Source organism: Musa acuminata, chromosome BXJ1-11 (genome assembly GCF_036884655.1).
Source record: "Musa acuminata AAA Group cultivar baxijiao chromosome BXJ1-11, Cavendish_Baxijiao_AAA, whole genome shotgun sequence".
In the NCBI taxonomy this organism is placed as follows: Eukaryota; Viridiplantae; Streptophyta; class Magnoliopsida; order Zingiberales; family Musaceae; genus Musa; species Musa acuminata.
The window spans coordinates 1,316,882-1,343,488 of NC_088337.1; the positions used below are offsets into that span (position 1 = coordinate 1,316,882).

The 26,607-nt window shown below is 40.1% G+C and overlaps 4 protein-coding genes across 5 annotated transcripts; 1 reads left to right on the top strand and 3 right to left on the bottom strand.

The window, feature by feature from the left end:
• The first annotated feature begins 326 nt into the window (after positions 1-326).
• Positions 327-1,312, top strand: LOC103970833 (photosynthetic NDH subunit of lumenal location 3, chloroplastic-like). Its single transcript, XM_009384762.3, has 2 exons — positions 327-835; positions 1,033-1,312. The coding sequence occupies exons 1-2, from the start codon at positions 590-592 to the stop codon at positions 1,138-1,140; spliced, it is 354 nt and encodes a 117-aa protein (XP_009383037.1). The 5' UTR covers positions 327-589; the 3' UTR covers positions 1,141-1,312.
• A 578-nt stretch (positions 1,313-1,890) lies between these two features.
• On the bottom strand, positions 1,891-10,263 carry LOC135596775 (uncharacterized). Of its 2 annotated transcripts, none has more exons than XM_065088903.1 (9): positions 9,649-10,263; positions 8,795-9,387; positions 8,224-8,323; positions 7,294-7,362; positions 6,800-6,917; positions 5,168-5,259; positions 3,303-3,364; positions 3,127-3,223; positions 1,891-2,312 (listed from the first exon to the last, which is right to left on the bottom strand). In XM_065088903.1, the coding sequence occupies exons 2-9, from the start codon at positions 9,133-9,135 to the stop codon at positions 2,262-2,264; spliced, it is 930 nt and encodes a 309-aa protein (XP_064944975.1). In that variant the 5' UTR covers positions 9,136-9,387; positions 9,649-10,263; the 3' UTR covers positions 1,891-2,261. The 2 variants fall into 2 exon arrangements, with proteins under 2 accessions (XP_064944975.1, XP_064944977.1); XM_065088905.1 differs by having other exon boundaries at positions 5,168-5,256; positions 9,649-10,244.
• A 5,740-nt stretch (positions 10,264-16,003) lies between these two features.
• LOC135596776 (uncharacterized) lies at positions 16,004-16,849 on the bottom strand. The gene has a single exon (XM_065088906.1). The coding sequence runs from the start codon at positions 16,782-16,784 to the stop codon at positions 16,218-16,220; it is 567 nt and encodes a 188-aa protein (XP_064944978.1). The 5' UTR covers positions 16,785-16,849; the 3' UTR covers positions 16,004-16,217.
• A 1,761-nt stretch (positions 16,850-18,610) lies between these two features.
• LOC135596777 (probable metal-nicotianamine transporter YSL12) lies at positions 18,611-22,188 on the bottom strand. Its single transcript, XM_065088907.1, has 6 exons — positions 21,784-22,188; positions 20,587-20,750; positions 20,417-20,514; positions 20,204-20,338; positions 19,931-20,120; positions 18,611-19,840 (listed from the first exon to the last, which is right to left on the bottom strand). Exons 1-6 carry the CDS (start codon positions 22,154-22,156, stop codon positions 18,734-18,736), a joined length of 2,067 nt encoding a protein of 688 aa, XP_064944979.1. The 5' UTR covers positions 22,157-22,188; the 3' UTR covers positions 18,611-18,733.
• Between the last annotated feature and the right edge of the window lie 4,419 nt (positions 22,189-26,607).

A 26,607-nucleotide genomic window follows, 5' to 3' on the forward strand; every position in this document is an offset into this window, starting at 1 on the left:
TTCCTTTTGTTGGAGTGGGATGGGCAATACGGTCTTTCTCGCCTCCTTTGACCTTGACCTTGACTTTGACCTTGTTTCGTAGATTGATTTCATCTGTCACTCCCGGTGATCGGCCGTGGCGCCGAAAACTGCTCGATCCCGAGGGCAACGTCATCCTTTCCCAGTCGTATTAGCTACGGTCCCCTTCCTCGCCATCCACGACCGTTTGACCTCTTCCTTCCTGTATTTTCTCATGGTTAGTAATCCGTAAGAAAGCATAGCCACCTCATTCTCATGGGATCTCTATTTTGGTACCTTCCTTCACCTCCAAGCCTGCGGCAATCCTCGAATGTAGCTTCCGGTTTACTACTTTCTGGTTGCTTGCGCCCAGCGAACAGCTCATTCTTTCCTTTCTCGACCAACTACACCATTAGGACACATCCTGCTTCCTTTGAACAAGCCACGACGAGCTCTCTGTCTCTCTGTCTCTCTCTCTCTCTCTCTTAGCGTTTGGTATGAGAACTAGTTCGTTGCCATGATGATGTAGCCAGCGATTTGGTGGTGGTTCCTCACATTTGTGTACGTTCTCAGGCCAGAAGAAGCGGCAGCAATGGAGGGCACGCAATGGAAGGGATCGGTCCACAGGATCAGGAAGTGCGTGGTGGATCTCCTGTCGATGGAGGACGATCTGGTGGACGACGACGACGAGGATGCGTGGGAGCTGATGGGTAGCGACCTTCGCCTCAAGTCTACCTTCTTGTACTGTGATCTCAACCAGGTGATCTCCCACGCTAGAGAAGAGCGGAAGAAGGTTCTCACCGACCTCGCCAACAAGCTCTTCTACTACATGGAGCAGGTAATTTCTTCTTCTTCTTCTTCTTCTTCTTCTTCTTCTTCTTCTTAGATGGAGGACAGGGTTGGATCTGCCGTCGATTCTGGTTGCCTTCTTTCTTCTTTTGTGCAACATTTGGATGCATTTTGCTCTGTGACGAATTCTGCTGCTGAGCGTAGCTTTCTGATCTGTTCTCTTCCTGTTTCTTTCATGGCATGCAGCTGGATCATGCTGTCAGGATCCGGAGCATGTCTTTGACGCAGGTCTGCTACAACGACACAGCCAATGTGTTACAGGAGGTGATGGCCGCTCTCATGCCGCTTCGGTAGCTCGATCACCGAAGGACTGAAGTCCACATTCTTTCGTCACAAAAAGTTGAAGCTACGCCATGCACGACCAAAACTGTTGGCCGTTAGCTGTCTCTGCTGCATGCATGACTAAAACTTTGGCAGAGTTTTCTTCGTTTCTCAACTACTTTATGTACATACATTGAAGCCTTCGGATTAGCACTAAAACGCAATCACCATTTAAGTTAATTAAAAATTATCTTTTATAATTAATTATCTTTAATATTTTAATCCTTACGTTTTCAAAAGTTACATTGAGTTTCTTATACTTTCAAAAATAAAATATTTAATCTCATTTTTTTTCATATCATCGTCTTTGATAAAAATATTTTTTCATATCATCGTCTCCGATAAAAACACATGATAAATCAAAGTAAGATAGAATCAACAGAAACAATAAACGATATAGTATTTTCCTCAACAGAAACGATGATATAAGAAAAAAAATAAGATTAAATATTTTACTTTCATACATATAAAAATCTCAATATAATCCTTGAAAATATAAGAATAAAAAAACTAAAAATAATTAACTACAAAGATAATATGTAATTAGCCTTCACTGTTTTCATCCTTCAAACACCGCAAGCTGTCCTCCTCATACATACATACTCGGAAATTAGCAAGTTAGAATTCCTAAACACTCCTCTGAATGTAGAAGAATTTTGATGACAACATGCAAAAAAAAGTCACTAGAAACAGATGCTTCCTATCCATGCAAGAGATTATTCATAGGCGATAAAACACCAATTCATTCTTTAATTATACATGCAGATTAATACACTACAAAGAGCGTTTTATTTTCTAGCTTACAATTTGTCGTTACAAATTGTGCTCTCTAGGAAAAGGACATGATAGTAAAGCAACAAAAATTCCTCTCATATCAAGCATTTATACATAGAAGCTCTATGAGAGAAGAACAAGGTAGAGAGTCAGGAGGTCGCTGTTGCTTGGTGCTTGATTCTCCTTTTCTGGTTCTGGGATGCAATCTTTGTTCTCTTCCGTGAAAAGCCATGTTTAATTGGAGACAGCTTGGATCACCTTCCTTGCATTTACATAAGAAATTTGTGCACTTAAAAGGGACCCGATCATTTGGTGGAAAGTCACCAGGATCTTCGCTCTTCCTTAAGATGACTGTTGCTGGGTTCATGTGCCTTCCAAAATAGCAAACAGCAGAGATTAAGCAAAAGGAATACCAAATTGTGAACACAGAAAAGAACAAGAACAATGCACACTTCAATAGGATATTTTACTGGCTAAGCAAGTCTTTCAGTTAAAAACAGAAACCAAGTAGTAGGTCATGCGAAATGATAACACATTACAATCCGTAGTAGCATATGATTCACTGATAAGCACACACAAACACCCTTAACAGAGTTTATCACATACAACACTAGAGTTGGGGAGGAAATGAGCATTTTAAGCAGAGGATAGTTAACATTAACGATGGAAGCTGGCGCAACGATCATTGAACAAAAAATTGATTCATGACATAGACTAGTTGGTGGATCATCAGAATGGCATCGTGCCAAATGGCACAAGTGGACAAACAATCTCAAGAAAAGGGGTGATATGCTGAGTAGAACAAGATGTTCAAGACACATTTATTTGTCAATGCCCTCCATTTGTCAACCTTCTTCTAAGAAAATACTTCTTTTCCACTCTTTTACCATTAAATGATTTAAAAGATGCACATATTTGTCAATCCAAATCTGAACTATCTCATAATCTAAGACGTTCAATCTGCTAGTAAAATATTCGACTCTGTAAAATTTCATGACCAGATTTAAAACAGAATGAGACGATCCCCAGCTACAACTCATAATACCATCATGTGGTCAATAATTAAATCTAAGCAGCGATAACAATCAATATGCAAATTATGGCATATTTAAACTTACGAAACTTCAATAACACATGAATAAACCTTATACATTTAAAATAAAAACTTGACAATTAGAAGCTTACCTGATTAATACAAGGGAATATTGAATGCATAAGACTCTCATTGGCATACACAGGCAGTGGAGGCATCCGACTCATAATACCAGGCATTCCACTCATGCTGTTAAAAGAGAAAATTCTTGTCCATGAACTAACATCAAAATCATGACTACCAAATGAAAACTTTATTGATGAAGTACCTATTTAAAATGGCTGTTATATTCTCATTTGAGCGATACAAGAGATCAATGTTATTTTGTATCTGCAAACAGATGGAAAGACATAAATAACAAAGGAATGAACAGTGAAACATATCAAGACTTCTGTACAAATATACCTATTTGTATATGTAACCGCAAGTAATTTACTGTTTTATCAATATATTGGTCATAGTAAATAAGAATCTAGACAGATGACAAAGGAATATGACAGACTGTAGAATTATCTTTTCGTGTTACCAATGTCAACAGGTTATATTGGTTAACAGAATAACCTTTTTTTCTTCATCATCCTTTAGGTTGATTAACACATTTATGAATTAGCAAGAAAACACATAAAAGCCGAGAGACCATCCTGTGAAATATGGACTCATAGTTGCTAAATGCTCTTGCTGGATACATTTCAATACTTTGACAAGTATCTATGGTGCTATAGTCCCATCTCTTTGGTCAACTATTTTGCCAGACTCATGCATTATCATACATAAAATTTAGCAAACTCACCTAACTATAGAAGATTATTTTGTTGTTAGTCATCTATAAAGTTCTCATAATATCTACAAATTTTCCTGGGCTGTGATTGAGTTCTAGATTTCAGGACATTCCACATGGAGGCAATGAAGTGATCAAATAATTACAGGAAGATGATTAGAGAATCTTAGTGTATTTAAAAGCATTGATTACATTGCACTCATCATCATTCTCAAGACTAACTGAAACTTTAAACTTAATATGACAACATATCCCTCAGGAAAAAAAAGAGAGAGAAAGACTCAACCTCTTAACCCATGATGGGTCACATCACTTTCCGTTTTAGTTCATTCAGCTAAGGTTCATTTGAAACCAATCCAATGGTAAGCAAAATGACTACCATTTAAATGCTAATAAACTACAACTGCTAAATAATACCACTAAAAAGATTAATGTCCAAGATTTATCTCTTAATGATTTGGTGTCTCAACTGGTTAGGGCTTCCCTGGTTGCTCTAAAACTTTATAAAATAATTTATATCCACCAAAATTTCCAGTTTATACATTCTATGAGCTTTGGAACATATTCACTAGTTTTCTTCAGTTCTGGAAATTTGCATATTAAGAAGGATATTAAACTATAACCTGTACAAATTTAAGTATTAGACCTGCTTTACTGACAAGAGTATCTCCAATGCTAATTATGACAATAATTTAGATGATCTTGGACATGTTGTGATAAACATTCCAATGAAAAAGGAAAAACAGATCCAAAGTGATTCAGCAAACAGCAAGTTACATGTGTCTAGGGTGCACCACATGAAAAGACCAGCTAATAATATAGTTGTTATTTTAGGGTAAATAAAAAGGTTGACTGTTACAACAGGGACACAGGATTACCACTATGCATGGATATGTAAAAGTATGTATGGAAAGAAATGCAGGATCACACCTTCCAAAATTTGAAGAGTAAAAAGATTATTTGTGTTACATCAAATCTTTCTTGGAAAGAATTTGTAGCTATATACTGCCATGAGATTCCTCAGCATCTGCTTATATCATTCAGAAATGCCGATATGATGAAGATACCAACATACTTTTTCTACTTGTGCTAGTTGGATTAATTGTATTATTGTACTATATTCGTCAAGGGAGCATGTAACCAACTAGTGCATGTAATTATGTACCCAAAAGAAATAAATGACAATTCTATGGTTGCGCATATTATGCACCAGCTCAAAGCATAATATTGCAATCAATCTGCTAACTGTAGCAACAGAGTAATACAGCCAATTCTTGTGTCTATCACAAGAAAATGGCATAACCAAACAATATGACTATAACAGCTCATAGCCAAAAAGATCTTATAATATATACCTCATTGTTTTCAAGATTAACTGCAATCTCATGAAAAATTTTTGCATTGTCTTCTAGAAGATGATTTGTTCTGCTGTCTATCACAGGGCCTGCAGGAGAAACAGATTTAGAATTAAGATTAGATATTAAGAATATAAATAAGACCAAGTTATCATGTACAAAAGAAAATAATAATGAAACATGTGTAAATTTGACTAATAGAACTAGTAGAGTGCATAAAGTTCTCCATTCCATGATAATACATAAAGCAACTGCACCACACATGGACCAAGATTACATGCATAGTTTCAATTATATTGGAATCTTCTACAATGGGAAGAATGTCAAAGATAAACAGCTCAACCATAGAAAGAAATTTACATTTTATCTAAATATCTGTTATAATTTGACAATCTTAATGAGATTATGCTTTAGACAAAAAAGATGACTGCCATTAATATATTTAACAACTTGCTTTGCTAGTATAAAATTGTCACAACATTATACAAGACTTTTCAAGCAAGTTCCTATGCATTATCACTTATGTTCTTTCAATTCAGAACACTAGGCATAATAGATGATCATAGATTGTAGTATTGATTGTTGTCCCACCCGAAACGGTACGAAACGGGTGGTACATACTACATAGTACATACCAGTCCAGGCATAGGCCGGTATGCAGACCACCCCCGTTCCAAGCGGCCCAGTCCATTTTAGTAAAAATAATAAAAAATAAAAAATAGCGGTGGGGCCCATCCAACTCAGCATTAATAAAAACTTCTAGTGTTCAACACTACAGCCGTCATCATTGTTGCTATTTCGCGATGCCGTTGCCACCACTGCTGCTTCGTGATGCTGCTACTTAGTGACGTTGCTGCCAACACGATTGCCACCGCGGTCCTTCGTCCTAGGTACACTCCCACCTCTTCTCCTCTTCTTCCATTTCATCCTCCACCGCTGCTTCTTCCTCTACTATTTTCTCTTCTTCCTTCTTACTCTTCTGTTCCTCCATTGTCCCTTCCTCTTCTCCCTCTTTTTCTTCCTCTCTGAAACATCGGTCCCGGTGTACCTACATATGGGACACCAGTACTGACCAGTATGTATCGGTCTGACAGATCACCGAAACAAGTCTGATATCCGAAAGGGTCATCCTTGGATTGTAGAGTGCACAGAACTGTAAAATTGTTTGCATATTGTAAAAGAGAGTGACGGATCCTTTAGAGCTTTCTTCTGTTTTATGTTGTGAAGATCCTCACAATACTGTTCTTTCTTTTCTGATTATTTTCCAAGAACACAACGGAAGCTGGTAATGACTTCTAACTTGTGAATGTCTAATCACATTCTTATTTGGATCTGACCAAACGTCAATCTTGGAATTCTCACTCACTAAGAGTCTCAATCACATTATTTTTTTTCCCTTTTATATACATATGCCGGTCCAGGGCAAATATTCATCTTTATCTAAGAACACTGATGGATAGTCTTAAGGATAAGAAATATGTTATCTGATTGAAGGCAAAAAACTCTCATGTTAAAATGGAATTTTTCATATGTCACAAGAATTAGTCGCATAAGCCTTTCAGACAAGTTCAATCATAAATGAAAGTTAACTATTAACTAAGCTGAACTGCCTCAATAATAGCACCTACCAACCTTCACATGAGAATTGATTATTGTGGCTCCCATTATGCATCTTGAAAGAATAGGTAGCTTCGCTCTCTGGTTGATTACAGAACATATTAGCCATTGAGGAAGAACCTATCACCTTCTCCTGCACAGAATTTTGATATGATAGACATTAAAACAAACAGAACATAAATCTCGTTATTTGGAACATACATTAAAAAGAGAGACCATAAGTCCAATCTACAAGAGATCTATTCACTTTTTTCTTCTTTTAATAAAAAAGATGATGCTATTCGTTATTTATAATTTGTTTTCGTAGACTAACCAAAACAAAAACAGAAAAGTTGAAACAATTTCAAACTCGGCATGCTGATTTTAAAGAGCCCATATGGTGCAACCAAAAACAGTATAAAGATTATAAGAAGATCCTGATATTCTCTCTTTAAATTATATCCTTGGACTATAGTATTAATGTTGATCATAGAATCATCAACTAATTGATGTTTTCGGGTGGAAATTACCTTCCTGTCTTTGGTTTTCTTCCCAGCATAATAGTCTTCAGGCTTTCGTCGTTTACCATTCTCCTTCTTCTATAAATAGGTCAAAAATATTAGCATAAATACAAGTTTCCTAGGACAAGTCATAATTACACTGGGATATATTAGACAGTTAATAAAAAAATTACAAGGCAAATATCCTTTTAACTGCCCAAAAAGCACCATCATGTTATAAAGAAAAACTATCAGAGAACTTAACATCCAAGTCTTTCACTGATGGGCAATCAAATTAAATTTCTGAAGAAGAAACCAATTTGGCAGTTTCTCATAACCATGTTGTTTCACTTTATGATGTTGAATAGATTCTGATTACACATGGTTTTAAGTGGCAGGTCATGAAATGTGCCTGTAACCCTACATGTTGCCCTTGACCGTTTGTGTTTTTGTTTTTGTATATTTTCATTTATATCTTTTTCTTTTTCTAGGTGCTCTGCAACAACAATTGGTTGAGGGTTTGGGCTCAAATGGCCAAAGAAACCAAAAGAGAAACAGATTATTACAACTAAGGAAGTTTATCAGGGTTTCCTAGGACTTTCCAACTAAATCGACATGTAAGTAGGAAGTAGGGACACAGTCTCACCTTCAAGTAACAGTGTTAAAAACAATGTCAAGATGCCTACACAACTGCAACAAATTATGCTCTCAGTCAAAACTTTTCATAAAAATCAAGATATAAGATCCCATCCAAACTCAGCAACCTATTTCGAAAGTTTAAGCAAATTCACTTTTGTAAACTGCTCAAACACAAACTATGAAACAAATAACTGCGAGCATCATAAATAACAGATTATGCGAAATATAGTGGTTCTGCACTACATCCGTCCAGAAGGTATGTTGTGAAGAAACAAAAGAGTATTCTGCATCCATGTTTAAAACTTGTAAAAACATACTCACAGTCATCCATCGGCACCTCATTGCAACATCCCTCACAGTCTTGTCAGGAAGCTTAGATGCAATCTTGATATACTTCATGATATTAGGCTCACCAGCATATCTGAAATGTTAAGGTGTTACTACAAGTCAAGCAAAAAGGTATCGACAGCCTAGTGTAGCAGACACCTATGGCAAGATCAGACTTCATAGAATCATAGTGCACTACCAGAAGAAAGAAAAATCAACAAAATAAAAAGCTTCGCTTTCAAAAGATTTTCAATTATTTACTTACAGATGATGGAAAATGATAAACTGGTATGGATTAAGCTAGAGATGATAATTTCAGGCCAAATGAAATATAAGCTACAGTAACGAGTAAATATATCTGCAATGGGCCAAACAGAGAAGTTGTCATCCAAAATCAAGTTCAAGGCATATTGCTTGTCATGTGAATGAAATAGCAAATAAAAGATGCAATTTTCTCAGGTAGTATGTTCTGAATCAACGGAGGCCCAGAATCATTTTTACAAAAATATTAAGAACAATTAGATAGCGTGAAGCTGCAGCCAAAAGAAAGAAACTTGCTACATACGTGGCAAGGCCTCGCTTCATCACTTCCAATTCCTCGCAGGACCAATCCACAGCGAATGATGTACGATGCTTACGCCCATGTTGTGGCTCGAGGGGGATATTTCCAGGAGAATTAGTAGTCGAGACCAAAGGAGAAATATTGTTCAGCGTGCCAGAATTTCCAGCCAATATCATCGCCGTCGTTCCATTTATTCCACCTGAAATGTTCATTCCACCGGGGAAAATACCGTGTGTGTTGTTTACAGTCCCTGAGTGAAAGGAAACTACATGTTGATTGCAAAAAGATTGTGGGAAAACTCCTCCAAGAGGGAAGTTGATGTTATGATCTGCTGCCATGCTCATAGCACCCGGAAGCACCAATCCAACAGAAAGAGCCTGGAACAGGGGCAGAACCTTTCGATCTGCTGCGATACCACCACACAAGTTTAAAGCCCTCGACAATCCTCAACGCAGGGGAGAATACTCTCGAATCACTTGATACCCACAGCTTCGAAAGCGCAAACTTACGACCTCAAGAACAGATGCAGCTGCTCGAAAGGCCTGAATCACATCGGCTCTGAGTGCATTCAACAGCAAGCTTTCATCTTTATGTCCCTAATTGAAACCAACAACAGTTATGGACAAGGAGATCTCATCGTGCGGTCACCTAAAACCCACGAAACACAATGCAAAAAAGAGGATCTTTTTTTTCAGTTCAGAGAAACCCTAACGCGAGTTTAGCTAACAATTAAAGAACCCAAATCGCCGTGTCATAACCATTTCCTAGAAGCAGAGAGAATCTCGATAGCAAACACCAAAAACAGAGGCAGACGTAGAATGAGACGGTGATTGAGGGAGAAGACAAAGAGTAAGAACCTGCTGTCAATCTCCGCAGTCTTCTTCGTGTGCTTCTCTGATAAGATAATGGGAGAGAGATAGAGGGAGGGGACGAAACCCTAACAAGATTCGGCCTCCTCTGCTCGTCCCTCCAATGGGAAAGCAAACGAAAGAGGGAAAGCCGCCCCTTTTCCAATATATACCGAGCGACGACAGCAGCAGCAACAGCGAGCGCTTGGAATTCAGCAAGGCCGCTATGCGCGTCCCGATGCAGTCATGGAATTGGATGCATGCATGCCAATTATTGTGGAGCCTCCCTCGTTTCCACTTTCTGCTCGTCTCCTCGCCTCCTCTTCCTTTCTGTTTTCTCTCTGCGCCCAAACCTTGTTTCTTATGCTTTCTCTCTCCCTCTTATGCCCTTCCATATTTCGTCACCTCATGCCAATAAAATATTACCTGCACATCTCTCTTGCTCTCCTTGCCAGATTCTTCTCTCCGCAACTGCTTCAGTGCGCATCCCATCTCCACTTTTGGTCAAAGCAAATCTGCATTTATGCCCCTAAAACTTTGATGGATAAACAAATCAAAGATTACATGGCAAATTAAGATAAGAATTGAGATCGGGAGGAGTTGGGCAAGCGATGTAATGCTGCCAAAACTAAAAAGTCAGCATAAAGAAGACAGCTTAACTTGTAAACACAGCACGTGGGACTGGTAATGTTACTCAACCAGATGCATGCTTCCAAGTACTCCGAAGGAGACCACCACCATGACTTTGGTTCATGCCATCGCATCTCACATGATCCAAGGCAGAAGAAGATACGTCGATCCCATGCTTGCCATTGCCATCATTCGGTGCTGAAAGCAACAAAACACTTGCTGTTTTAAGTGTGTTGCTGCAGAATTTGGCTAAGGAACAGAACTAGTGGGAGAATTAATGTATCATTAGTCATATGTCTTTCATAAACAGTAAATGTTAAAGCTCTTTTCGGTAATAACAAAAGGGGCAAAAGGAAGACGACGACGGCGACTCTTCCAACCTTGGATACGTCATGCGTGCTTGTCATTATTACCGTAGGTTAGTCGTCCGGATCGGTGCAACCTGCCTTGCAGCAGATCCGACCTCCGGCTGAGATCCGACCTGACGCAATCCTTCGCGCAAAAGGCCAATGGCTCCAAACCCATACTTATCTGCAACCGGGATACGTGTCGACTGGGTAACCCACCCACGTCGGCCCATCTCGAATCTTTGCGCCGGCATGGAGGCGGCGGAAACGTGACCAAGCGGGGGCCGCCACTCGCGACACAGCCAGTGTGCGTCGGCCACGTTCTCGTCGGGGATTGGTTCGTAGTGGCGGCGGAGTTGGGTGCGAGTTCCGAGGCCGCTCACCAAACGCGCGTATTAATCACGCGCGTGGTGATTGGACAGAGAGGATGCGGGGTCCAGTGATTCCAAGGCTGCTACTGTCTCTTGTGTTAGCCAAGGAAACAACACTGGACTGCATCCAGTCCACGAGATGGAGAGGCTAAACAAGCTTTAAGAAGGAGATGGTTAAGTAAACTGTGGGCGTGGGGTAGCAACTTGTCTTTTGTGTTGGTAGTCTTGCATGGCGAACGGCACCATGCACTGCATCTCCAAAAGCAGAATCAAACCCACACACACACACACACACACACACACACACACACACACATATGAGAGAGAAAGAGAGGGAGAGGGGAGCAGTGCTGGTGGCCACTAGGAGCAGGTCCACCACATTTAGAATAGCATCAAACCCATTACATTCCAAGGCCAACTCACATACATATGTCGATTCTGACGCAGCGAACAAAATACCTTGTTCATATTGACATAGGACATGACAAGACCACTCGCCATCATGAGTCATCACTGCATGCAAAAGCTGCATGTGCATCCATGTTATGGATCAAATCAACAAGGCAATGACAGCAGCCGGTGTTTCCACCCAGGCATTGATCAGTTGTGGAGTAAGAAGAACAAGAGAGAGTTCTCAGGCTTGTGGATGTTGGTTGTAGATATGCATACACAAGCAATAAGTTCTTGTCAGATGGACAGTGGTAGATAAATGGAAAGAAGAATCACCTTTTCCATACAAAGAGATGCACATATAAGTGTTGCAAAATGCCAAGAGTGGAAGGCAGCTTTTATAAGATTCTCAGGAGAGGAAAAGAAGGTCTCGATGGTAAGCAACCAAAGAGATTCCATTCATCCTGCTGGAAGGCAGGAAAGAGCTGTGTGCTTCTGTTCATCAACAGCAGTTTGTAGACACCGAGAAGTAGTCGGATCTGCAAAGCATTCGATTCACATGGAAATGAAAGAAGGAAGTCCAGTAAAAAGACACTCGGAAAGGGTGACAGCAGAATTAACTACACCAAGACATGACCGGGTGGAGGAACTACGAATAATGCACAAGAAATGGAAGCTTCTGTAGGGAGTAGAAGTGAAGGCCTTCGATTGTGACAGAGTTGGCTTGGATGTCATGTGTTCTCGGTAATGGGGCAACTTCTGATTGCACAACATATCACTAATACGCAATCAAGTGCATGCTTTTATCGTCTACACACGACTGTAATGGGCCACACACGGAGACCATTCCCCTCTTTCTCTCTCTCTCTCTCTCTCTAGAAACTTGAGCTTGAGTCCTTGACATTCACATGAAAAGATTTGGTAGGTTCTACTCTCTTCCTTCAATAAATTTGAAGTGAAGAACTGTGTGTCAGATCTTTCTAGAAATTTGTTTCCAAGTAGAAATCAAAACCAACCAAGATAGCAGTCTACAATTTGGAGGTTCACATTAGATATTGGGTTGTTTGGAGTCGGATAAGATTGATTGCATCACCAATGAATAATTTTACATTTTGGCCTTCCATCATCCGTCTACATCCGAGAAGCCGTTGGCACAGCCGAGAAACGAGACGCCGGCAGGCAGGAAATCTTCTGCTCCCTCCTCCGAACACCTGCGTTCATGAATCACATGTATCACCTCCAGCAAACACATGCAATACGTGATCACCGTACTCAGTTTCTTCTACTCCTGAAAGAAGTGATGATGTTATACCCAAGTGAATAATGATCGAAATCGCGTGTTAGTCTTCGCATACCAAGCCCAGCGACTCCTGAGCTCGCTTCCGGCGGTCCGCAGCCGTGACTGCGAGCGTGAGTTCCTCGGTCGAATAAGGCAGCATATATCGCTCGTTATTTTTTATTTGTGATCGAATTCAATCACAATAAAAAAAAATAAATTAAGCTAATTTTATAATTGAAGATATAAATAAAAAATTCTCAATTTCTTAGGGAAAAAATTATAATTTTATTGACAAGACATAAAACGAAATATAAGATTTATAAAGGGTAGAATTATCAAAAGAATTAAAATAGAATTAGAGAGATGTGTAAGGGTAAAACTATTTTTTAAAAGAATCCTAATCTATTGCACAAATAACTCGACGAGCGGCCATCGCCTACGTGTAATACATGGAACCTTATACCACTTACAAGCAGGGGTGACAAGACGGAATAGATAGGAAGTTATACGGATCATCGTAAATAAAAAAATATGGATATCAGGTATTTGATTTCGAAAAACTCAGCTATGATACCGATTGTAAATATGAAAAGTTAAGTAGAAAAACTTTAATGCTAAGATTGAAATTAAATAATAATATATTATATTTATGATGCATACATTTCGAGACCCTCTAGAAAAACCTTTATTTGATCTATAGGGGCATCATAAAAAAAGGATGAGAGAGGAACCTCAAATCTCATATCCATATTTCATGTCTATAGCCTCATCATATAGTTTAGTCCTTAGAAGATGTTTATTTATTTATAAACGAGAACAAAAAATATAAAATAAATAATTAAAAAAATTTCTCTTATCAAAAGTCATCTCTTAAGGAACACTATCATAATTATACCTTGCTACGATGAAGATTCTCTTCGGACCAAAGCTAAGCAGAAAACAAAGAGCCAATGTATAGAAAATACACCTTATTTATTATTCAATCGACGAAGCAGTTCCCGTGAATCCGGAGACCAATTTCAAAAGATGCTTACCGTTTTCCACTTGCAAACCTGAGTATGTCATTTGGTTAATACTGGAGATAATGCACCACATCATCCACCATGAATGTTAATGAACAAGTGATTAGAACCATATTAAAGTTGGTGACATTCCGTGAACTCTTGTAAAATTCTGTGTTCCAGGACAAGCTCTTGAAATTATTGAAGCATTCGAAGTATCCATCTCTAGTAAATCCTTGACACCACAAACCTGATAGAGAAGCAGCGAGTAAAATTACCTCTCTGCAATCAGCTTCCTTGGGTACCCAATCCTGAAAAAAGCCAGTATCGTCTCCTGTGATGCCCTTGTTCGATCAGACCAACACAAAGAGACTTTAGGAGTATCAAGAACATCAAAATATGCAGATCGAGACTTACCGACACAACTTTACATGAGATATGATAATAAATCAAGCACAATCTTGTGGTCGATGCATAATTAGGCATCACCAGGTCGATCGCACCCTATGATAAGATCCTGCAGCTAGGTAGCGGAAAAGGCTCTGTAAGATGCAAATGAAAATTTATTTAGAATCCCCTCATCATTGTAAAACGAAATTAGAGACTTAACAATTGTTTGATATACTTACATAACAAAAGAAATGACAGAAAGCTCATAAGTTTACAAAATTAGTCGGTCAATTTAAACTTCATCAGAAACTTGGAAACGTCTGTCCGGCATCCTGGTACACCTTTGCATGAGAAACTGTAGCTGATATCTAACTCACTTCTGCCAGACAACTTGAACAAATCAATGAATAGTCAAGAATATAACAGAGATAATGTTAAGTGCATTTTTATATACTTCAAGTTCACAAACAAAAACTACACTAAAAGATCAAGGAAGATGATAAACTAATTTTTTTTATATATATCTAGCACCCATTATTGAACAAGAAGAGTCTGAGAATATATTGTTCAAGGATTTAGATGAAGCAGAGAGGTGTTTCGTGTGTGGTATGCGAATCATTATATAAGCTGTTATTTTGAAAAGAAAGTCATACAAAATACACTGACAAACTAGGAATACTCGATGCATCAAAAATTGAGCAATTGAGAAACAAAATATCCAAGAGTTGGTACACCGCCTTTTAGCTGGAACAAATCGTCTGTAGAAAACTCCAGAGATGATTCATCTCAGGATGTGTGCTTTCTACCAAGAGATTGGGATAAAAATCCTTGATTCTTGTGTTCCTTGTATGTTGGAAGTTGCTGCATTTGAGCAAAGGTATTAAAGAAGGAAAGAGAGAAAAGAACATCTGTAGTTAGCTAAGACATCCAAATGTACCTGAGTGCAACATTCTGAAAACCTACTCGGTTAGAAATGCTGAACAAATATATCCACATGATTTGATGAATACATAGGATCCGAAGAATTCCTTCAAATCCTGCATCTTATTGATCCCCAGAATAGTGGCTATTTATCCACCGCAATTTGACCAGAGTATTCCTGAAATTTCCCTTTGAACATGCCAACTAAAAATAGTTAATAAGAACGAACTAACAAAAACATATATTGATTTCTATGAATACCACTGATGATCATAAAATGGAGCACCAAGAAAAGAAGATACATGGAACATGATAAACAACTGCAAACTCAAGTTAACAAAGGATCTGAGCAAGCTAACACACAATGAAGACTTTGAGTTCCAAACAGATTGTTAGTAAGCAAACTAGTAAATCAACATGTAAAATCCTCTTCCACCATTTTTACAAGATCCATTTGCAATTTAATCAGAAGATACGAGGTTCAAACTACTCAACCAAAATCCCAGATGAATATGTGTCACAGCATCTGTCAATTTGGGCCAACAGGTAACAAAGAAAATGCAACAAAACGAAGTAATACCAGAACTATATAGAAGATTAAACCATCTTACCTGACCAAAGCTAAGCACTTTTCATCGTACGTAAAACTCAATAGAAAACTAAAACTATAAATTATATAAGAAAAATTCAAATTCTACTTATCATGGAACTTTCTACATGCCTTATGAGGAACAACATAATATGGTGAAGGGCAGTCAGCTTTTCAGTTCCATCATACCGACAAAAAACTGTCCGACTGAACTAATAGCAAATATTACAATCCCTTTATAGACAATGTGTTAGTCTTCCCATCTCAGACTTCTTATCTATAAAATTCCTCTATAAACTGCACATATTCACAATGTCCATTTGAAGAAAAATTAGCATACCAAAATATGAAATAATTTGAATTGGCTAGAGTTCTTGCAATTGCTAACATAAATAGTCATAGAATGCAAAAGATATCGCCAAGAAGATGCAGCAGGAACAGCAACATTGAAGTAAACACGACATATGATCCTGTTAACAAAAGAGAAAAAAAGTCACACGCAAATAGACCAGCTTTTCAAGACAATTCCACAGACGACATTAGAACCAAATTAGCACCGTAAAGTCCACACACATACCCGCTGCAGAAATTATTATTACATATGGCCATCATAACATGTATACGTGTATTGCCCTAATGGCAATTCATAAAACCCTAACCCTAGTTTCCCTCATACCCTTCTTTGACGGACACTGGATCAGCGGGCGGGATCTTGACGTAGCCTGCCTTCTTGGCGCTCCCTTTCACATCCCCTTCCTCGTCGCTGTACTCATCGGAGCCGCAGATCTCGTGACGGTGGGCGACAAGGGACCAGGCCAGGTACATGGTGACGGCGGTGAGGGCGCCGCACCCAACACCGAAGAGGAGGCCGATCACGACCACGAGGATGTCTTTGGCGCGATCTCGGAGGGAGCTGAACCCGAAGGGGGCCGGCTCGGCGGGGGCGACCTCGCGGCGGGGGAGGAGGAGCCCCGGCCGCGGGATCATGGCCGAGCGAGGGTCGGAGTGGAAGGTGGTGCGGACGGGGGTGATGATGCGGTAGACGGAGACGAATCCGTTGGGACGGTTGTTACCGGAGAGGGCAGCGTCGGTAGTGGTGGAGATGGTGTAGGAGATGAAGACAGTGTTGCAAGGGTGGAAGGGGACCCCGGGGCGAGCAGTGGCGGAGGCAGCGAGGAGGGAGAGGACGACGAGGAGGAGGGGGAAGGCGGAGCCAGAGGAAGCCATAGCGGGATCAGCGGAGCGAAGGAAGATGGGAAGAATTGGAGTTACCGGTGTCGAATAACGGAGACCACGGGGTGGCCCTTTTTATATAGGGCATTGACTTTATTGGTCCGATGCCGTGTTGTTTGAAGACCAAGTTGGCCCGGCAACGCGGTTTACCGGCCCGGTTCATGTCATTTGGACCCTAACGATCAGATTTCTCTGTCACGAGAAATAATGCAAATTTCCACGTTCCAAAAAACAAGAATATATATATATATATATATATATATATATATATATATATATATATATATATATATATATATAAGACTTCCCAACCGATATCTTTTTTGTTTTTTTTCAAATAATACTTTAAATTTAAAAATCTAAAATACCCCTTAAAATTTTCTACTCAAATCTTTTGGCTCATTTTTTGCTTGTTTTAGAGTGTTATCGTGTTTTCATTTGACTTGTTTATAGTATCTTTTTAAGTATTATTAAAAAAATTATAAGTGACAATATATTATGTCTCATTAGTTGTTATTGCTCGTAGACCATTATGACATCATATTTTTAAGTTCATAATTAGTTTTATTGAACTTAAGAGTTAATTTGAATTATTATAAATATTGAAGTGTCTAAAACACTATAACAAGTCAATTTTTAATTTTTATTTTGGTGATATTATTTTTAAATTATTATAAATATTTATTTGAATCATAGTGTATTTTAATTCTATTTGATTCATTTATAACTATTTTTGAATAAATTTTATGATATCTTTCTCGTGGTGGGGAAAATACTACTAAACGTCAAAAGCACTCTAAAAACCAAAACATGGTAATAGGGAATATATATATATATATATATATATATATATATATATATATATATATATATATATATATATATCTTAAGGGATAGTTTGAGTATTTTATAAGTTAAAGGTAATATTTGAGAAAAAGCAAAATGGGGATACTGAGAGATACCCAAAATATGAATCTATTTTTTTTTTAAATCACTCTAAAAAAATTGTATTAAAAAAATTTATCATTTATTTTTTTAAGAAAATACCCACATTTTTTGTATTTCCCCAACAGTACCCCTCATTTTTTTTCCTGAATAATACTCTTAATTTAAAAAATACTTAAAGAATCTCAAAAAAATTTATGTCTATTATAATGTCTTGGCCTATTATGGTATTTTTGACATGTTATATTCTTTTGGCTGACAAATTAATAATAAATCTAAAAATATAATATTATAATTATCTATGAAAAATGAGAAACAAAGAGGTATAATATAATGTCACTTTTTAATAATACATATAGTATTTTGAGTACCTCAATAAAATATTATAAATACTATTAAAAAGCATCATGAACAAGTCAAATGAAAACACTGTAATAATTAAAATTCGATTAAAATCATAGTTGCTGAAAATATAACAAAAATTTTTTAAGGGATATCTTTGATATTTTTTTAATTAAAGATACTATTTGAGAAAAAAAATAAAAAAGGAGGTATCTTTTGAAAAGTACTCAAAATATAAATATTTTAGAAAAATCATCCTTTACTTTTTATCTTAAAAGTTAATGTTTATTGCATCAAATTTTTTATTAATAAATTAAAATTATTCACTTGAAACTTCTTTGTAAATATAAAGTATATATCCTTAATTATTTAAATCTTTAGGCAATCTTAGCAACGAGTAATAAGATTTAGATTCTTAATAAGATTTAGATTCTTAATATTTAGGCAATCCATGTGAAAGAATCTAATTGAAACATAATCCCAACAAGCAATAGACCCAAACTATTATCACGTTCTTACAATAGACAACATTAACGTCGAACAAAAGTCGCATAAACCGTAATTACAAGGCTATTAGTACCGAAACCAAAGCAGCTTATGACGTGATATGAGTAGATTTGACCGTCTTGACTTCTTCTCCACCGACTCCGGTGGAACTACGACAACGTGGAGATATATGCATCGACTTTATCGTTCATCGTCCTCGACAGGAACTTCATGCATATCGGCGGCTTCACCTGAGCAAGCGCGAGAACCGCCTGCGGCAGCGTCCATATGCCGTCGCCGCATATCAACCCCGACGCCATCGCCGGAGCAAACGCGTCCGCCTTGGCCTTATTTCTCCTCTCCCACACGTAGAGTATCACGCTCCCGATGAACATGTCGATGGCGAAGTAGGAGCCGATGTAGAAGGGGATCGCCATCGCCATCGGAATCGGTATGAACCTCGCTACCTTCTTGCCCGCCAGGTCTCTCGCCAGGTTGATGACGATGGCGAGCCCGAAGAACACGAAGCAGAGGGTGAGGCAGTGCTTCGGCAGCGACGAGAAGCCCTCGACTCCGAGGATGGCCATGTTGCGGTAGATGATGGCGTACGGCGCCGGGTACTCGCTATCAGGCGTGCCGATGTCCTTGTACGCCTTGAAGAACAACCAGAAGACGCAGGGAGCGATCACGCAGCCCATGCAAGTGCCGATGACTTGGCTCACGAACATTGACCTCGGAGAAGCCAATGTGAGGTATCCGGTCTTGAAGTCTTGCATGAGATCGGATGCAGTGGAGACGATGCTCATCATGACGCCGCAGGCTGCGAGACCTACTAGCACGCCACCATTACCGGCGCCAACCCAAGCTCCGAAGATGAAGATGGCAAGCTTCCCGTAGGTGGAGGCGAGAGACCAGTCCGTGAGGCCGCAGCCGTAGGCGTTGCAGAAGGCAAGGATCGGGGCGATAACATAGGCGACCAACACGAAGTACCACTTGAGCGGATGGAAGATGTGTGGGAGCGTAACAATGGAGACGATGGCGACGGCAACGTAGCCTCCGTACGCTATCCATCTGGGGATCTGATCCTTGAGGAAGACCTCGGTTCGCCTTTCGTCGTCGAACGACAGCGCCGAAGTAGGGCGGTCGTCGTCGGAGACAGGAAGAGTGCCCGCGGGGCGTTTGCGTGCGGCGGTGATGAAAGCGGACGTCGTTCGATGCAGGACCTTGAGAAAGTTATAGAGGCCATCACCAAGGATCATGGCAATGCCGATGAAGACCTGCACAACGAATGAAAAGGAGAGGATAGAAGAAGAGTCATCGTTGATGTGATTCCACAACCCACGAAGAACAGGGGAGAGAGAGTTTACCCTGTAACCTTGCAGTCCATGAAGATTGCTCGGTGGGAGAGTTGCCGAATACCAGTTGCCTTTCTGGTTCTCTATGAGAGGCCACATGACTCCCCATGAAAGGATGGCTCCAAGGAGAACAGACACATTCACCAGATATGGGCAGATCATCCCGACTCCAACATAAGTTGCAGAAAAGTCAAAGAAGAACCTGAAAAGATTCATCAAAGATTAATGAACAATCAATCATATACCACTCCTAAAGCCGAATCCAAGTTAGAGACATCAGGATACTTGTGATCAAAAGCTTGAAGACCAAGCGAAGGGAATGATGCAAATCCACAGCCGTCACCGGCAGTATAAAACCACTGGAAGAATCCCCAAAGGAAGCTGCCAGCAAAGTACTTGCCCAAAGTCCGTACTTGTTGCCTGGAACAAGTCAATCATCTCAGCATTCCGGCAATGGACATAAAGATGGAAATTCGTAGGGAATGCTAAGATCTTTACTTGGCTAGCTTTTCACCCTGAGGAGTGTGGAAGCCATTAATGAGGTATGCAGTGGCGGTACCACTTGGATATATCAGCTTGTAGTCGATGACCATTATCTGAAGAGCAAGTTAAACCATTTCAATTGATCACTGTAGTTAGAACAGACTCAGCTCAAGATTCGAACTCACCTTTCTGAGAGGAACAACAGAGAAGAGTCCAAGGAAGCTAACGACAAACATAAATCCAATCATCCATCCAAGACGTGGATCCTTTATGTTCTGCGAGTCATCGTCATCTGTTGCTTGGGCAGCAACCCTTGAACTCATGCCGAAAAGATAGCTTCCGTAGCCCCCTGTTAGAAGGCTTTTTATCATATTATGTTACAGAAAACAAGAAAAAACAGAGCTAAACGAGCAAATTACTGTAAGCAAAGGAATTCGAAATTTTAGTTTGTGCATCGAAAGTATTCAAGCATTCTCATCGTTGTTTCGTGATCCATCGTAATGACAAGAGCGCGGTGTTCATAGTGATCTACACACAACACGATCAAGAGATAAAACTATTTTCATATCTTGATTAGGAAATCATAGTAATCAGAAATATAAATATATATATATATATAGCTAAAAACATATAAAGATCTCGACAGTGACAATTCGAAGAAAGGGACAAACGTGGTTGGCCAGAGCGAATTCCCAATGCAACACAGGATCATGGTTTTGTCTGCATCAAAATATCTTCATGTCCAAAATGGCAGTAGCAGACAAGGAAATTACAGCAAGCTACTGTATAGTGTATCATGATGACTCAATAAAAATTGAATTCTGAATCAACATCCATTCAGGACCAAAATTGCAGCTCAAGGACCGGTCTTTACTAAGATTCAGTGCATTGATCACCGGTTTCCTAGAAATCAATAGGCAACCACGGAGAATCCTTATCGAGCTAAGTCATGTTTTCGTCGTTTCATCCCCTCGTCTCTTCTCCAGCCACCTTCTTTACCTGTGAGAGAGATGGAAACACAGAACAGGGAACAAATACCAGAAAGTACAGTAGCCTAGAGTTTGAGATTTGTAAGCATTCTATTGTTTGCTTACGATCTCTTTTCTTTATCAGAGAAAAACATCACCATGTTTATTACTTTATTTTTTCCTTCCTTTTTCCCCTCCTTCCTCTCTGTTTCCAGCTTTATACTTCCATAAATGAAACACCAAAAAAAAAATGAAACCCAACGATCTAACACACCAAAGATTTGGTATGTGATACACAACATTATGGTTGATTGATACACGAAAACGTCAAGAGCAGCAATAGCAGTGCACAGCAAAAGGAAGGAAAAGAGGGGGGAGAGGAAGGAAGAATCACGTGGGGAGTGGTGGTCATACCGCTGAAGGCGAGGCCATAGGCGGCGACGACGCAGGTCTGGATGACGGTGTTCTCCTGGCGGGTGAAGGGGGTGCGGAGGAGGCCGGTGCTCTCCAGGCCCTTGGTCCAGAGCTTGACGAAGAAGAAGCCGAGGAGGCCGGCGGCGACGTTGAGGGAGGGGATGATGCCGGTGGTCAGGTTCAGCTTCATCACGATCACGCTGAACATCACCGCCAGGAAGAAGCTCACCACGAACGCCCGCACCGTCAGCTGCTCCCGCCACGCCGGCACCCGCTGCCCCTCGAACACCCGCTCCACCGACGTCGCCTCCTCCCCTCCCCCCTTCTCTTCCTTCTCCGGCACCATCTCCTCCTCCGTCTCCTCCTTCCCCATGCCGGTTCTCAGTCTAGATACGTTCGAGACTGTGGTCACGCTGTCTTTAAAGCAAGGAGAGAGAGAGAAAGAGAGTTATTTATGGACAGTGGTGATGAGAGAAGAGAAAGGGAATCGTAACAGCCAGATCACGGGAGCGATGTATGGGATTCGATGCAGGTAAACGGAGGTGGTGATCGAGGGAAGGGAAGAAGCTGGCGGAGTTGACAGCTGGCAATAGGCCGACCCTTGGATTTCAATATGGAATCTGGTCCTGCAGAATCTCAACAAGATTCGCGTTCGTATCGAGTAGCAGATCCCCGAGTCTTAAGGTCAAATCCGGGAGACTCGGTCGAATCTACTATACAATATTTATTTTTATTCAGACTAAGTTAAGCATAAATATCATGAAATTAATAAAAACAAATATTTCCCTTTGTAATTTCTCACCTTAATTTCCTATCCGATATCAGTAAATAAAAACAAATATCGGGATTCTGTTTAACTAAAATAGACCCTAAAATTAAGATTAAAAACTCCATTTTTACACGTACTTACTCCGTATGATACATAAATAACACATGAATTTGAAGGAGTTCGATTAGTCTCCCACCCTCGGAAGAATCTCTAACAAGCAATTTCACCGGCTCAATATCTCCGTGGTTTAATGCAATTAAAGTTGCAGTTAATGTTTGCCTCATATGTAGCACAAACACACACACACACACACAACAAAAAGAACGCACTATCGATCGACAAATCAATTATGGCTTTGTCGATTGACTTATGGAAATCCAAGTTGAGTCATACAATTTTCTTGATCGATGCTTAGAACCCAAGCTGATGTGTTATGGATTAAAGATGGCGGTTGGAACTCACCTATCTTGCACCCAAAATATCCCAAAAAGGCCGCGGGATCAAAAGACGGTGCATGTGAGAGGTCATTATGTCCACGTATAGGACGATGAGTGAGGAGGTTGATCTCCACCGACTAAACTATTATAATCTTTAGCCAAGGTCTTATTTCTTCTAGCAAAATGAATTTTTGGTTGCTAAAACAGGATCATGTTTCTTAACAAAGACGAGAGGGCGAGCAAAGAAGACAACGTGGCACTGAGATTTCAGAATGCTAAGAGATCACTTGCTCGGAGGAAAACTCTCGAAAATTGACCTCCTACGACTAGTTCAAAAGCTAGCAATAGTGTTGGTAAACCTTTACGTCGGCTTGGTTGCTCACATGGATGCTTGAGTGGTGGAAGCGAGCGTCGGATTGGTTTAGTTTGAGCCTCGTCTCCCGAGTGTGGACTTCTCTCTTAACGAGTGACATGTTTCTTCGTTGCCGAGATTCTACACATAGGCCGAGGTCAAAAGGGGGATTTCTCGACTCGACCTCTTCGAAAGTTAAGTTAGAATTGAGTAAAATGCGAGAGAGATGAATGTTCGAAGTCCCCCATTGGTTAGGGGTTATCTTTTATACATATGAAGAAGGGATCAATCGTACATAGTCTTTTAATGGCTGTCAACTCCTCGAGAAGATGGCTTGTACTCTGTAGACGAGCACCAACCAACCCGTATAGGTCCCTACCATGCGGCGTCGTTCCAAACTTTCCAAAATGGCTTCATAGTGTTCAGCGTCGAACAACACGGAGGTCGTGTGGTCCCCTCGTTCGAGTCCACGGTATCGCGTCGTGTCAACCTGAAGGTCCTTTGTCTGAACTGTGCCATATCAAATAGCTAACCAGACTCGCCGATTCATTTGGCTAATGCCGCACTTACTTAGAACTTGCACTGTAGTTATGAAAATTTCATATGATTAAACCCCTAGAAAATATAAAGCAGAACGACTAGAAAGTGCTTAGTTACCATGTCTTCCCCAGACATGGTAACTAAGAAACTCAAGGCATCCGATGCATTCATGGAACTGGAATGCATAATTTTCTCATATCGAATCATGGTGTCTATCTCATGTTCTTTCTGATGCTATTAACATTAGGTTAGAATCCCCGGATCTGGATGTTTTAATGGTCCCTTTCCTTTTGGAATCTACTATCAATGTTTTATCAAGGCACTGAAGCTAATAATAGTTCTTGTTTGGAGGTGGCCTGTATGGCTGCACTCGCTACTGTCTGCACCATGGACAACCATCCAAAGATCCAGCTAAAAATCTGAAGGTGAGAATGCATTTGGAAGCACCTTGATAGTTTCTTACTTTCTTTTTCTTGAAAACATGCATTTGGTTCTGAAAGGAGACCTTCTTGCTTATTGCAGCAGTATCATCTGAACCACCACTTCAGAATACAAGTTTGTATCATAGCTGAGATGAAATGCATGTGTAGAGTTATTAAGAAATGATAGAAAAATAAAATTCTGTTTCTTGAACAATTACATATAATTATGATAGAGGATAAATGAGAAAAAATATTAAAAATGATATGCATATATGCTAGATGTTTTATTTAGAAGAGACGAGTCAATTATTTTTATTCGTGAATAATCATAATCGTATAGACATGATAGAGGATGAATGAGAAAATAAAAATATAGTGAGTCAATTAGAATTAGTATTGTTAGTGAACAAAAGTATCGTGGCTGGTTAGTCAGCACGGTTAAGTCTGCGGGCCGATGTCAAGAACTTATGATGAATTGAATAGGATGATGAGGTGGCTGCGCCTCTTGAACGTCTCTGGCGAGAGTCGAACCGACGGGGTCGGTTGGGCCCTCGTGAGTGGATGTGGGTCACGTCCTTCTGTCCTTGGGGTGGTTGACAGCTCGTCTTCGCGACATGGTCGCGCCCTCGGGAAGGGGTGCTAGTTGACGTTGGTCAGGATCCGGGCTGACGGGTTGCTCTCCTTCTACGCACCGGATGGCGATTCCTGGGTGGAGACGCTTGCTGCTCGGGGGTTGTCACTTCCATGTAAAAATGGCCTTCGTCGGGTGCTTCTCGACTTTGGCCCATCCGACGAGCAAGTCAGTGTTTTTTTTTTCCTCTCTTTTTTTCTCTCCCCTTGGCCGAGTGTCGGACATGGGTTTTTATACCATCGTGTGAGGATTGGTTCCGCCTTGATTCGGCGTGGCCGCTGACTTTCATAGGGGTGGAGCGACTTCTCTAACGAGTTGGCGTCTTTAGGGGTGCCTGAGCAGCGTCAGGCGGCACCGCCCCGAACTCTCGAGGTAGTCATGCAGCACAGTGTATCGGTACAAAACCTGACGTGGCGTGCACCCCGAGGTTCTGATGGTGTATGGCGTTGGATTCATCGCTAGTGGCGTTTGACGTCGATGGTGATTCATCCGGAGCCAAAATATGCCCTATCAAGTATCAATAGTAGGCTTAGAGAAAATTTCATCAGAAATTATAAACAAAGATTTAATCTTTTTTAATTTTACTAAAGATATTTCATATATTGGATATTCCAATAACTAAGCATCTTTCATGGTAACAAATTTGGTAGGAAAAAGAAAATGAAACAATGATTTGAAAAAGAGAGCCAACCATGAGATGCTGATACGAACCTGTCCATGTCGGCATTCAAACCCTTGTTTGCCTTCACATCGGCTAGAACTACTTGTTGCTGCATGGCGTTTTCCATGAACTCACGAGGCTTTGCTTTGGTTTTCTTTCGAGGTTGAGTAGGTTTGGGACTTCGACACTGATACATCAAGAAACAAGTCAAAGTTGTACTACCAATCGACCTAACCATCGGCGGCTGTGTTGGTCTTCGAATTCCTAAAAGTTTGGTATCTGTGCAGCTCTCCGCCACCTGCATTTACCACGTTTTGATCTGTCAAACGAGAGCATACATGAAAACGACACACTACCCATAACCTAACCAAGCCAAACTATCTATCTATCTATCTTCCTGTGCTACTTCTCACCAAGGCTGTTAAATTCTTGTTCTGGATTCTGAAGCTACAACATTTTTCTGTGTTTGTTCGAGTCAAGACCCTCACAACCAAAGCAACACATACTTGATTTATATTCCACTGCAAGTGAAAGAACTCTTTAAGCCAATCTGTGGTTGATCCTGACATGAGCTGATCCTTTTCATTGCAGAGCTTCAAATTAAGAATCCCAAACACCATTCAATTTGTGTGGCCAAAAGCCCTTTTAATACCGTCTCTTCGATTACGCTTGGTGTATGATGTTGTCGCCGGGGGTTTGACAAAGCCCATGCAGCTGTGCCTGGAACGTTTCCTCCGCAATCATCGGTATGACTGAGGCAACACCCACCAACAACTGCTCGGTGAAAACAATGGCGTATCCCTATTCTCGGAGCCTTCATCATATGAACAAAAGGGGCGTCTGATGATCGTATATTACGATATTTCTACATCGAAGCACAGGCTAATTTTCTTATCAGACTTGACCAATAAAGAACAAACCAACACAGACGTACCTATCAATACAGTGGAGATTTTTCTTGGCATCATCTTTAATGAGTTTGGCACCTCAAAAGGTGAGTGCATTGACTTAT